This window comes from Pholcus phalangioides, unplaced genomic scaffold, assembly GCF_987345545.1.
Source record: "Pholcus phalangioides strain wild (caught in Gottingen) unplaced genomic scaffold, Ppha-v1.0 ptg000022l_1, whole genome shotgun sequence".
In the NCBI taxonomy this organism is placed as follows: Eukaryota; Metazoa; Arthropoda; class Arachnida; order Araneae; family Pholcidae; genus Pholcus; species Pholcus phalangioides.
The window spans coordinates 1,667,148-1,680,969 of NW_028301615.1; the positions used below are offsets into that span (position 1 = coordinate 1,667,148).

At 35.3% G+C, this 13,822-nt stretch overlaps 1 protein-coding gene across 2 annotated transcripts in view; it reads left to right on the forward strand.

The window, feature by feature from the left end:
* LOC149069321 (uncharacterized) overlaps positions 1 to 13,822 on the forward strand; it is a 55,028-nt gene that overhangs the window by 13,946 nt on the left and 27,260 nt on the right. For both annotated transcript variants that reach the window (XM_089249412.1, XM_089249411.1), the window contains exons 3-4: positions 1,676 to 1,775; positions 6,373 to 6,490. In XM_089249412.1, coding sequence (XP_089105538.1) covers positions 1,676 to 1,775; positions 6,373 to 6,490 — 218 coding nt within the window. The remainder of the gene's footprint in view (positions 1 to 1,675; positions 1,776 to 6,372; positions 6,491 to 13,822) is intronic.

Consider the following 13,822-nt stretch of genomic DNA (forward strand, 5'->3'; position numbering starts at 1 on the left):
TTCGTCCAAGTCATGGTTTGGGGACATTTTTTTGTCTAGCTACTTGATATTGCCTCCAGGCTGTGGGACTCCAGTTTCATATCATGATTAAAAATGTTAAATTCTCAGTGATAATCTTTTGGAGAATATTTGAGAATATTCTCCGGGCTGAAATAAGAAATAACTTCATTTTAAGGATTTTAACTTTGAACTAATGTCTAAAAAATGCTAATAGAATGCCACCTGTTTAGAGAATAAATTTAAAAAAAAAATCCATAGTAAATTGTAAAAAAAATAAATATCTTGCTTGGTTTGTTTGCAAGCAAAAGTGACTGTATAGCAAAAGTCTCCCTGGGCGGTCAGCGATCATGTCTGTCTGTCTGTATAGCAAAAGTGAATGATATTTAAGTTGAAGATTGCCATTCTCAAAGGAGACAGAATTGTTCTCAATGGGCAATCTGACTCTAATTACTATATTCACAATAGTAATTAATTCTTGTTTTCTAGATTAAGATATATTTTTGCCATGCGTCTAAAACAGTGGTTCTCAAACTTTTTTGACTCACAGAGCCCTTTCTGGTATATAATTTCTATGACGGAGGCCCAATGGCATGTTTTTTATTTATTCATCAAAGTTACTGATTTATTTTTATTAATTAAAAAGTATTTATAATTATTTTTTCTTCAAATTTACTTTTTTTTTATTTTCATCGAGCGGCCGCGAAGCCCTTGGGAAGTGCACACGGAGCACCGGTTGAGAACTAATGGTCTAAAACATTCATTATTTGTTGTCTAATTGTGAAATGTATTAGAATCTGCTAAACTGACAATCAATATGGTTGAGGAAGCATTTTTTTTTTAAAATCATCAAAAGCTTGGAAAGCTTCCACTAACTTCACTCCTGAAAAATAAAAATAAATAGTAAAAGAAAGTAAGAAAACAAAACCAACAAGATTCAGTTGAAAAGAGATTTGAGTAATACAGAATTTAAGCGTACATATATTGAAGAAAATAACAGCTTTGTATCTTAGAATTAAGGTGATTATATAAGAATTGGCTTCCTTTGTCAATCAATACTTTACTTTGAATTGATTTCCGAAAATTTATCTAATTTTAAAATAATTTTTTAAGGTTTTAATTTTTAAAGGCTTGCAAAATCTTTTGAAATCTCTCACCATGACCGAGAGAATACTCTGAGAATATTCTCACACTAAAAGTTGCCATTATGAGGTGATTATGCAAAAAATTGTTTTGCTTTAAATGTTCCAGGCAATGAAAACTGAATTATATTTTCATAATATAAAATAAATTAATAATTTGCTTTCATTGTATAAAAGAAAAAAAATATTATAGATTATTATCTGATTTTCGCATCCAGGAGAATATTCTCGTTATCAGAGTATGTCTAATGATGATATTGTAATGCATTAAATGGTTGATGAAAAAACATGAAAATGAAAGAAAACTGACTATTTTGTAAAACAATGCTTTTCTCCTTTACTCTGAAAATTTAAGAAAATTTCTATAATTTTACTAGAAATTTTCTTCCATGTTTGGAGATATTGGTGTAATAAATAACATGGAAACTCATGAAAATGTGATTTTTGTTGTGTATAAGTGCAGCATTAGGCAGTTTAAAATGATTGTATCTTAAAATGCGATGATGGATGTGTTCAAACAAGTACTTATTTTTCAGGTCAGTTCAACACTTATGTCACACTGAAGCTCCAAAATGTAAAGTCAACAACAGTATCAGTGAAAGGCAATAATCCAGTTTGGGAGCAGGATTATGTGTTGTAAGTTTTTTTTCTTACTCTGATGGCAACAGTTTTTTTACAATGATGGTTGCTGTCTTACTAATTACAGTGGTCTCTCACTTATACATCATCTCACCTATAAGTTTTTCTTAGTAATAAGATGGTTTTCTGCACTCCTCATCAAAATTTTATGTAAATAATGCTATTCAATTATACGCCTCTCTTTCACTTATGTATTTTTTCCCCTTATTCTCTTTCACCGATGCATAAGTGAGAGATCACTGTGTATGAATTGCAATACTGATAATTTAAGTATACAGTAGTATGCCTATTACCAGAGTTAAGGACTTATGCACTGATAATAGACGTTACAGAATTTTGAGGTCAAGTTAAATTAACAAAGCTATATTTATACAGAAGTTGGAAGTTCTGCAGACTCCATTGCTAAGTCAACTCATAGGATTCAGTGTTGTGCTGTTAGCTGCTACCCTGGTTTGTCCCGTTCCACTTTTGGAACTGGAACCTGCTTATGGAACTTTTCTTTACTGCAGCTGAGCTGAAACAAAGAGTGTTGCCAGACAATCTGCCACTCTGGATCATCAAAAATATATCGCAGGCATTTGAGAATTCTTATAATACTCAAACTATTTTTTCCAAAATTATTTTATGTGCATTTATTTATTCAGCTTTCCAGCTCTTTGACCTTTCTGGTCTCTCTGTGGAGAATAAAGGCAGACTTTCAACATGATACTAAGGCCCTCCTCACACGGGGAAACTAAAGTTCGGCAACTGATAAGAGAAACCGTTTCCTGACGACCAGTTCGTATATCGCTCTAGACGCCCTCACACGAGGAAATTAACGTCTTGGCAACGAAATATCGAACACGACTCAGTCACTTGGCGACTGGCATGCTAGTCGCCGCCAGCTTTTGCTGAAGAAACTAGAGAAACTGCCTTTAGCATTCCTTCATATTTTCGTCATGCGAGTTTGCACCCAATCCAGAGTATATATATAATAAATTATCACTTGAGAAAGGATATATTGAAATTTCGACTGAATTTCAGTTCACGGGTAAATACGATTTCTTTATTTAAATTGATATTTTGAAATTATAATGAAATCAGGGGCGTCAGAATTGTTTTTGAAACTGTGGGTGCTTGTCTTTAGTTTTATATTGGAAAAGTTTAATTTCTTAATCAATTCTGGGGTACTCGGATCCATGCCATAAATTACCGTGTGCGCTTGAGCTTGCGCCCCTGGCTCTGACGCCACTGAATGAAATGGTAAACCAGGACTGTCATTGCAACTTTTTTTGGGGGGGGGGTAAAGAACATATACTCACTGTATGTACATATATATATACTATTTCTAGTGTATTTTTGAAAGCCAGGGGCAATAGCCCCCTGATCCCCCTAGATGACGGGTCCGTGGTAAACACGTGGGCCCACCCGGGCACCCCCGCTGGGGCGATTTAAAAAGAAGATGGAGCGTCACGAAAATTAGATCTGGTAAAAATTTCAGTAATAACTGAATGAATTTGCCAAGTAGGGTCTCAGAAAAAAATACATGGCTGGGCCCCCCCCCCCCATAATGCTCTTAAGACTGCCCTGGATAAGAACCTGCAAAAAATTTCAAAATACTGTCTACTTTTACATGTACCTAAACAAGCACGTGTTCCATAGGGATGGTCCCTGATTTTCCCCCTTATTTGGAATGTCTGTAATCTAGGTCACGTACACGCACATCTGTGTGTGAAAGTATTCAGGGAAAATCATTCCCTGAAACATAAACAACAATTCATGTGTTGTTTGTCTCTAGTTTTGCCTATAGTTTATTTTTTGCCTCTGGGAACCAGCTTTCGTCGTTTCATCTCATGAAACTACTTGAAATTCTGCGTGACAATATTTTAAGTAATAAACAATAAAAATATATTAAATCTCACATATATAGGTACTGAAAGGCACATTTATAAATGAAAAACAGACATTTTATTGAGATTTTTTTTTTCCCAAATGAAACATGAAATTATACTAAAAATTATCTAATTTTTACCATTATATTTTGTCATTTCTCAAAATGATATCAATTTAAATAATGAAATTTTGTATATACCCGTGAGCTGAAATTCTGTACTGATTTCACGTATAATAGAAATTATTTTTCTTATTTGTTTGCTTCGATTTTTCCTAACCCGATTAACAAGATAGTACGGGAAGATAAGAAGGAAAACTATAGACTATGATGTTTTTATACTCAGTTTCCCGGGCTTTGAATATTTTTTTAGTAGCGCTGTGTGAGGGAGAACAAGCGACTCGACTCGTCCTAGTCAACTCAACTCTCAAGTTGAAGCAACTCAAGCTCGATTTTAGTTTCCCGGTGTGAGGAGGGCCTTACACAACACAAAAATTCAGACATCATCTGCTTTCACTTCTAATGAAATCAAGCAGTAGTAGTAGCAGCAGCAGGTCTTTTTTAGTCTACAGATCGTAAAAAAACAGCTTGCTCTCAAAATTCGTTAGGAAAAATTTCATGCTAATTGTGCTATTTATGCACATGTAATAATGATGATTACAAAAATAAACATAAACAAATTGACATTTTTTGTAACCCTCAAATGGAAACACTGAGAACACTGGAGAACAAAGTTTTTGTTTGCAATTATACAAAAATTTGATCTTACCTAATTTGAGTATGCTGATTTCAAATCAGAATTTAGTTTTCCCTGTAAGATATAGATTTTTACAAAACATAATTTTTAGTTTTTTCTGAATTTATTTTTTCTGGCTCTTTATAGGCAAGAATTTATGCTTTTAGCTCTAGCATTTGTGGACTTTATGAGGGCAATTTCGTTTGATGCTCTAGCAGTAGTCTGCTTCCGCTCTGGTGGTTGAGTGGTCATAGTGATGGACTCGCATCACGAGGATCCGGGTTCGAACCTCATTGTCGCCACAGTGGTGGTCGGCTGAAGCTTGTTTCCTGTGGTTCCCAACTTCGAGGCGCAAATGCGAGCCGATCTTCCCATCCACAGCGAGCAACAGGCCTAAAACATATACAATTATTCCATCATTACACTTCACTCATAGTTAGAAAAACTGGTGGAAGATGGCAGCACTACACATAACAAGCATTACACAGAAACAAACTTCACGTTAGGTTTCACTACACGCACATTTCAGCATGTACTGATTCGTTAGAGGTTCCGCAGACGAATATGGACGAGTTACATGTATGGTTTAGTAGTAGTAGTAGCAGCAGCAGTAATCTACCATCATATGTTTGTCTCAGTGGTCTTGGTATCACTCTTACATTGTCTTGAAATCTTGATGAAAGCGTTCTCCCTATTCATCACTTACAGCCCCAAGATTCTTGGGGAATTGGTCAAGGTGACTAGACAGGAAATGAAGCTTTACACGCATGTGATACCCGAACTCACAAAAAGCCAACAGCATTCTAATAACCAGAATTTCATAGTTACCTGTCTTTCTGCTACCAAAAAATTTTTGTATAATTCCTACTGACGACTTTTCATTCATCTTCGCGACAAATTCATGATCATGCATGACACAAATTTGAGGTCCATCGAACACACCTGCTTTGATCTTCTTGAAAGACAAAGCAGGAAAAGAAGAAACTATATATTGAAAACATTCAGCATCAATATTCAATGCCTTGACAAACTGCTTCATCAATCCAAGCTTGAGGTGAAGTGGAAGAAAAATGATCATCTCTTGGCTGACAATTAGATCACTCAAAATATTTGACATGCCTGCTTCCAGAGTTTTATGGATAAGCCACTTTTTCTGGATGCAGTGTTTGTCTCGAGCTCAGCTGTCCCACATACAAAGAAAGCATGGAAATTTTGTGAATCCTTTCTGTCGGCCAAGTAGCATGTTAACCATTTTCAGGTTTACACAAACAATTCTTGATATTTCAATAAGTCAATGGCCATTTTAATGTTGTCATGCACTTCTCGCAAATACACTGAAGGGCCTAGTAGTACTGTTCCATACACATTACCATTATTCAATAGTAAACATTTTAGGCTGCGCTTACTGCTATCCAAAAATAACTGCCACTCTGCTGCATTTTAGAAAGTGACACCTAATTTTTCAAGAAGACCTGGGATATTGTGGCGATAAGCAAACTATTTATCTTCTAAAAAGAAAGCCAGAAATCTTAGTTGAAAACTGGTGCAGAAAATAACTTTAAAGAGAAAGAAAAATGACATTTTCCTATCGCATTTGCACCTGAAAATATACTGTGGCCATCTTCCTGATGCCACGCCCTATATACTAGAGAAGTGCTGCTTTCTAGTAGCCACTGGAGTATAAAACTGTTGTTACAGACTAATAAATTGACATACTAGTGAATCGGTATAGTAATACACTTAAGCTAGCATAAGTTGTCAGTTGATAGCCTGGGACCTTTGGCCATGTAAGACTATATAATGTCAAACTGCATCAAAACTAGAGCTTGTAGAAAGAAATCAATTAAAAATTTGAAATCAGCAATAAGAAAATAACTTAGATTAATTGAAAAATCTTGTGCAACATAAAACCAAAAACATATACCCTATGTAACTTTTTTAAGGTTGTTGATTGTTTATTGATTTAGAGTATTTTGATTATCATGCAGTGAAACGAACAGAATGGATATAGGACTTGTGATTGAGGTTTGGAACAAAGGGATGCTGTGGGACAAGTTGCTTGGTACCCAGTGGATGCCGCTGACCAGGATAAAGTATACAAATGAGGTAAGCAACTTATTTTGTCATTAATTTAGCTTTTGTGATTATGAAATTTCCAATGAAAACACATGCCAGGAAGTATATCAGTTAACTAATTGGTGGTCTATATATCCAGCTTCAATTTTCTTTCTTCTGAATGAGTCTGCATGTAGGTACGAAAGGAGAAAGATTTGCATTTCGTAAAGGTCTAGTACTAAAACGTTAAACCACACAAAGCAAATTTTGGTATCTAGCATTTGTATAGGAAAAAGGAAGAAAAGAATTAAGAATTACTGGAGCCATTTTGAAGGATCCTTTACTCCAGCTATTCAAGGATATTTGTAACAATACATTACACTTTCTTTAACAAGGCTTTTATCAGAACTTTGAACTGCCAGTCAGTTAGTGAAAGTGAGGAAAGATGCCAATGTTATTGTTTATCCCTTTGTTACAGTTTTAATAGAATTTAAGAAAACCTTTTCCTGAAAGATTTTTTTTTTCATGAGATATTGTTATCAACAGTTTTAACCAGATGAACCTATTAGATTTTTCCATTTAAATTGATGAGGGAAATTTAAAGTAGGCCTATGTTTTTTTGTTAGGTCGTAAAACTTCAAATCATCACCTTAGCCAAAGTATTGAAAATTCTAGAAATGTTTTGAACATATTAGTAGGTGGTACTTTACGTATTAGTGAAAAGAAGGAACCCTGACCATCTATGATTCTGCGGTTTCAACGTCATCACAATAACGAGAAAATGATGAATTTCTTTCTTTGTTTTCTATCAATTTCAAGTATATAGGCTACTCTCTTACTTTTTTAATCATGACCAAAACAAATGGGCAACATGAGGCTCAAACTTTTCAGATTAAAGTTCTTCATTTGAAAAACATGATTTTTAGCGAAGTTTGGGCTTTTTTTATGGAGAAAAATGTGAAGCTTTGCTTCTATCTATGAATATTATTTTTATGATTTGATTTGGTTTAACTAGTTGCGGCATGACATTTTCTCCACCTGTCTTTCCCACCACCACCAACAATTATTGAATAAATACTGTGCATTCATATTTTTGACACTCTTTTTTCCACCCTGCACTGTATTGTGAGACAGATTTTTCTCAAGCCTTGAACTGTAATAAAGTGAAACTGTGTTTTAGGAGTGCAGTGTTATACTAGGGGAATAGCAAAGTATTGATAATTCGAGGTTCCATATAATCCTAAGGTGCTGGAATTTGTCAAAACTCTTCTTCTCAGATCCATACTTTCTCTGTTTTTCTCAAAGAACGTGCTTTATTTAATTTTTTCTATGAATGCCAGTAATTTTAATTTGAAGAGGTCTCTTCTTGCCAGGGACTGAAGGAGTCTTGATCCCTAGACTAGGTTTTCAGTGGGTTTAAATGAAAGTTTTTCAGAGGCTCATCTATAGTAAATTTGTAGTGTAAAAGAACAAAAAAAAATTATATTTTCATATCCGGTCTCCAGAGCTGGAGTCACTGTCAATCCTAGTTATAAAGAAGACGGGACTTGGAAGTCTAAATTCAGCGAATTAAGCCAATGAACCAAGAACTATAAATTAAAAAGTAAGAGCGAGTACAAACACGTAGGTCCAAAGAAAACAAGTTACAACATTTTCATCACATGCAAATGAGTTTCCCCAACTAACCCAATGGCCCAGAAATTGGTCTTGTATTTTCTTAATTTTCTACTACACATTATATACAGCATATTTATCATAACATAAATGTATAAGGAGATCTCCTCTACCCCCGAAAGTTATCATTGGTTATTTTGGATAATCAGAGTTTTCAGTAATCTGAGGTATTCTTGGTCCTGTTACCTCAGATTATCGAGACTACTGTACTGCGCTAAAAATGGCACAGGCATATATCTCTCAAATACTTATTCAAACATGTAACACTATTTTGACATGGTAGTTCAGGTCCATAACATACTCCCCTATTGTAACAAAGGATGTTCACATATGTTGCAAGTTTGATGCCTGATTATTCCTGGCCAGAACCTTTCCTGACCCTCTCACAACAGAAACAGCGATAAAATGACCATAGAAAGATCTTAGTGAGTAGCTGGTGTATCAGACTCTCAGCAGGACATAAGAAAAAAATCCAGTGCCAGTACCGCCATAACACATGGGCTCAGCCGGGCCACCTAGAGTGCATAGGGGTCCCATGAAAATGATATCTGGTCAACATTTTTGAGAGTAAGCATGCAAATTGAAAGGCACAAATTTATAGGAAAAATTAGTTTACCCTGGGCCCATGATGCTCTTAAGACGGCTCTATCAAATGTTGCCATTCAGAATCTGCAATGAACTGTAGAAATCGCTGTCTAATTAGCTCTCGTTTGTGGAAAATGACATTGGCACGACAAAAATGATCAATGATTTATTGCCATAAATTGAGAATAAAAAGTAATTAATCTGTATTCTTAAAATTTATTTCTGTTGCTGCAAAGTATAGTGTACAGCTAATTCATTTGAAATTCAATACTGCAGTCAGATTTAAAAAATGTTAAAAATGCGTTCTCATTAATTTTATTAATTTTTTATACATTTTATTAAAAGTTTTTTTATATTTAAATCTTGGTATGCTATATATAATTTTCAGCCTTATGCTTTTATATGCATATGAAATTTTAAATTTGTATTAATAAATGTGCCTTAAGTTGACATTCTTACCAAAACAATATGCATTTGTGTCTTACAGCACTCCTTCTATGATTGCAATCATGCAGAAGTAAGTTACTAACAGTGGATGTACTAGCATGATTATACACACTTTTCAGTTTCAGTACATTGAGTAGTTTGGTGTAGTCACAAAACTTTTTTTTTTTTGGCTAAAACAGTCACAAAGTTGCATCTAATTCTTATTCTTGGATGGGATTTTTTTTTGGCAGATATTACCGACAGAGTTGAACAATAAAGATTTTTTTTATTTTATTATTATTATTAGTATTTTATGCTCTAGGAAAGTGGCAAAGTTTCAAAAAAATTTGAAAATTATTTCTTAGCTTATCCTTTTCTGTTTCCCTGCTTGAAATGCATTTTTCTTGGAAAACTTTTAACACACAAAATTTTCACTGTATCGCTGCATGTTACACATTATGAGATAGAAATATTTGCTTATTTGAAGCATCTATAATCCGTTTTTTTTAAACCATTATTATATAAGGGTGGATCAAATGAAAATGCAACAGTTATAATTTGGTTTATTTTTGTATGAGTGTGGTGGCATTTTTGTGTAGACATAGAGCAACTTCTTTTACCAAAGTGTTTGTGATGACGAGGTGAAACTTTATTAGGCCACGTTTCGTCTTCACAGATTCCTCTCTCTCGTGGAAATACTCATGCCATTCCTGCATATGAGTCAATTACAGTACATATACTCCATACACTGTCTTCATTCATAAACTCAAACTACTTTGACCATTATAAAACAAATAATACCACGTTGCCCAATCTTTACCCTCCAACATTACACAGATGGAGGTGAAAAAACAACAGATTTCCTGTTAGACGATACTGTCAGCTGACCGCCTCACATGGTTCCACGCAACTACCTAAAGCAAGTCCATTCTGTAGTAGAGGGTTGCCTTCCTTATATCCCACTGTACTTTTACACAAAGTTTCGCCACACTCATGCAAAATTAAACCAAATTATAACAATTGTTCCATTTTCATTTGATCCATCCTTTAGCTTTGGATAGTAGCTTCCATATATATTTTTTAATCAACTATAGTTAACTTGCCTATTTTATATATTAATGTTGTAGACACTGTTATTGCTTCAAACTATGATTAAAGTAAAAAAAAGTCAAGTCCAAGTTATGAACTTAGAGCAAAATTTTGCGGTATGATGGCAAATTTTATCTTATCAAAATTTGATGCAATCATAAGGATAAAAAAAAGAGACGGGACTCTTCAGAAACTGATAAATAAATATGGGTGCCATTTGTTTCCCCTACATACGAACCAGCTCTGACCAGATTGTTGCAGCCTCTGGCCATATGAGATCCTGGAGATGTGGTGCTAATCTTTTTGATTCATCAGCCTCTAGGAACACAAGAAGTGTTTCATACTTGTGCAGTTGTGGGGGTTGTGTGCTCGGCTTGAGCTTTATGTAGAATATTTATATAGTCCCATGTGCTATTCTCATTTTCAGATGGTCTCGATTGAATACAACATACTTTGGTGATATTTTGCCCAACTGTTCATAATTGGCTCTGGACTGCAAGCCTTATAATTTTATTTTTATGTAATGCTCTTGAATTAACCTGCACTTCAGCTTACAAATTAGTTAAATTATAATTTTACATTTCTGAAAAAATCTTGTTTCTCCACTTAAATTGCTTGTGATTATGCATGAGCTCTCACATGAAATTTATTGCATTTTCTCACTTTTATACAGTTTTAATATGTGTATTTGTTGTTAATTTTTTTTTTGTAAAAAATGATTCTGAATAGAGTTTCTGCCATAATTTTCTTGTGTATAATCCATAAACTACAAATTAATTAAATAAACAAACAGAATTTCTTAGCACAGACTATATACATTTTCTTAGTTTTCTGTGACTTCTGCAGGTTTTTCCTTAGGTCAGAATGGAAATGAAGAAATGAATATACAGTGAAAATTCTATATAATGATAACAATAACAATATTAGGCCTTTGTGCAGTTGTGTGGGTATTGTCATGGACCCACATCGCAGAGAGATCCGCGTTCAAACCACAGAAACGACATGGTGGTTTTTGGCTAAAGTTGGTTTTCTCTGTAGTTCTCTAACTTTGAGGCGTGAATGCGAGCTGGTCACCCATTTGAAAAAAAAATCTTTCCACAAAGAGTTATCTGGCTATAATATTAAAAATTCAGGCATTATTTTGATTATTTTGTATTCTGCCTAAATTTTCAAATGAATTTAACCTATAATTCTGAATAACCTGTTGCATTGTTGCTTCCAAACTTGGGAGACAGATCACTGCATTATTTGAACATGTAGCAAGTATTTCTCTGACATAAACTTGAAATTAGGTACGCAGCATATTTAGACATGCATCAATTATTAGAAGTTGCTCAGAAAAATATGAGATGCATGTGCAGATTAGTAATAGTAGTATATAATGATATTACTCTGTGGTTCCTATGTATTTTTCATAGCGTTAATGAAAAAACTTTCACTGGGTAAAACAAACATCTGCTTATAAATAAAATTTTTAATATGACCCTAGAACCTTTTTAATTATGGGGTATTTTGATGAGTCAAACAAACAATAATATCAGAAATTTTTTGTCAGGCATTGTGCATTCACCTAATCAAGATTAGACTGCATGTAGATGCGAATAGAAAATAGATTTTTTTTCCTGATAGGAAAAATGAAATCAACAACTCCTTTTTCTTCAAGATTTCATTATTGGTGAATGAGATATTTGTATGTGAGGATTATATGCACCATTGCAAATTATAGGATGACATTGTTTCTTCAAAGTAATGAAATATGCATGTGTAGATTATATGATACCATGGATTTTAACCAGGAAATGGCACTGTAATTTAAATTCTTCCTCATGTGTAAAATATGCTTGGTGTACCTATCCTTTATGTGCTTGCTGACTGCATGTCTAATTTAAGTTCAGATATCTCATGTTATTCTCATTTGCTTTTGTCTAAATGTGAACCTGCCTGTAATTCAAATTCTGCTCATAGTGAATGATCTAACTGATGTTTATGTTATCAGTAATTGAGATTAAGGTTTTTACCTTTAGATCGGGGCACATAATATTTTTAGTCTGTAAACCTTGTGGCTAAAATTAGGAAAAAATTCAACAGGAATAGTTTTTCTTTATGAAAGTGTTTAAAATATCATTTATTCAGTCTTTTTGACATATTTTTGCAATAAACTTATTCACGTACCATTTTTTTTAAATTTTGGACAAAATGTCTAGTCATTATATAGACTATCCTCATGTTTTGTTAACGTAAAATGAGTTTTGATTGTAATTCTTTGAGCTTTTACTAAGGTGAAGAGAAATATGGAGGAGAAATTCACGAAGACAGTGCAATGTGTTTGAAATGAAAAATAGTGAATAGTCACACATGAAATCCTGAACATACACTGCTGGCCACCGTAAATGCAACACCCTGAAGGAAGCATGCAAATAATATGAAATTTACAACATGCATTAGCGGAGGGGAGATATGCAAATGATTAGAATTTCAGCGCAGACGCATATCACGCGCGCCTGTGGCACCACTTCAAAGCGCAATTTAAGGCTTGGAGATTTCGACGATTTGAAGTACGGCAATTGTGTTTTTCTTGTGGTTTTTTCAAAAAAAACGATCAATTATGCCTCGTAGAAAACAGCGATCATCTTTTGATCAAGTATCCAAGTTCGACAGAGAAAGGATAGTGGCCTACCGAGATTGTGGATTATCTTTCAGGGAAATCGGTAGTCGTGTTGGACGAAACCAAACAATTGTAATGCGGATATGTGATCGTTGGATGCAGGAGGGTACGACGGACCGACGTGTTCGATCGCATCCACCTCAGTGCACCACTTCACGTGATGACAGGCGTACTGTGCGCATGGCAGTGACGGATCGCTCAGCCACATCACGAACCATAGCACAGCACATTCAGTCTGTACTGCATCATCCAGTGTCTGCGCGTACCATTCGACGCCGTTTACAGCAGAGTGGTCTGTCCGCAAGACGTCCATTGCTTCGTCTACCCTTGACGCAGAACCACAGACGTCTCCGCCGCCAATGATGCGATGAAAGAAGGATGTGGACGGCACAATGGAATGAAATTGTCTTTACTGACGAGTCACGCTTCTGTCTGCAACACCACGATGGTCGGATTCGAGTCTGGAGACACCGTGGAGAGAGTATGCTGAACAGCTGCGTTATGCACCGCCACACTGGTCCTGCACCGGGTATTATGGTATGGGGCGGTATTGGATATCACTCTCGCACTCCTCTAGTACGCATTGCCGGTACTTTAAAAAGCCAGCGCTACATCTCCGAGGTGTTGGAGCCAGTTGTCCTTCCTTACCTTCAGGGCTTGCCCACAGCCATATTTCAACAGGATAATGCGCGACCACACGTGGCACGCATTGTCCAAAGGTTCTTCGTCAATCGCCAGATTGAATTGCTTCCCTGGCCAGCTCGCTCTCCGGATCTTTCGCCGATAGAAAACATGTGGTCCATGGTTGCTCAACGATTGACCCAGATTACATCCCCAGCTGCCACACCAGATCAACTTTGGCAACGCGTGGAAGCTGCTTGGTCTGCTGTACCTTAAGAACACATCCAAAGTCTCTTTGAATCAATGCCGAGGCGTGTGGCAGC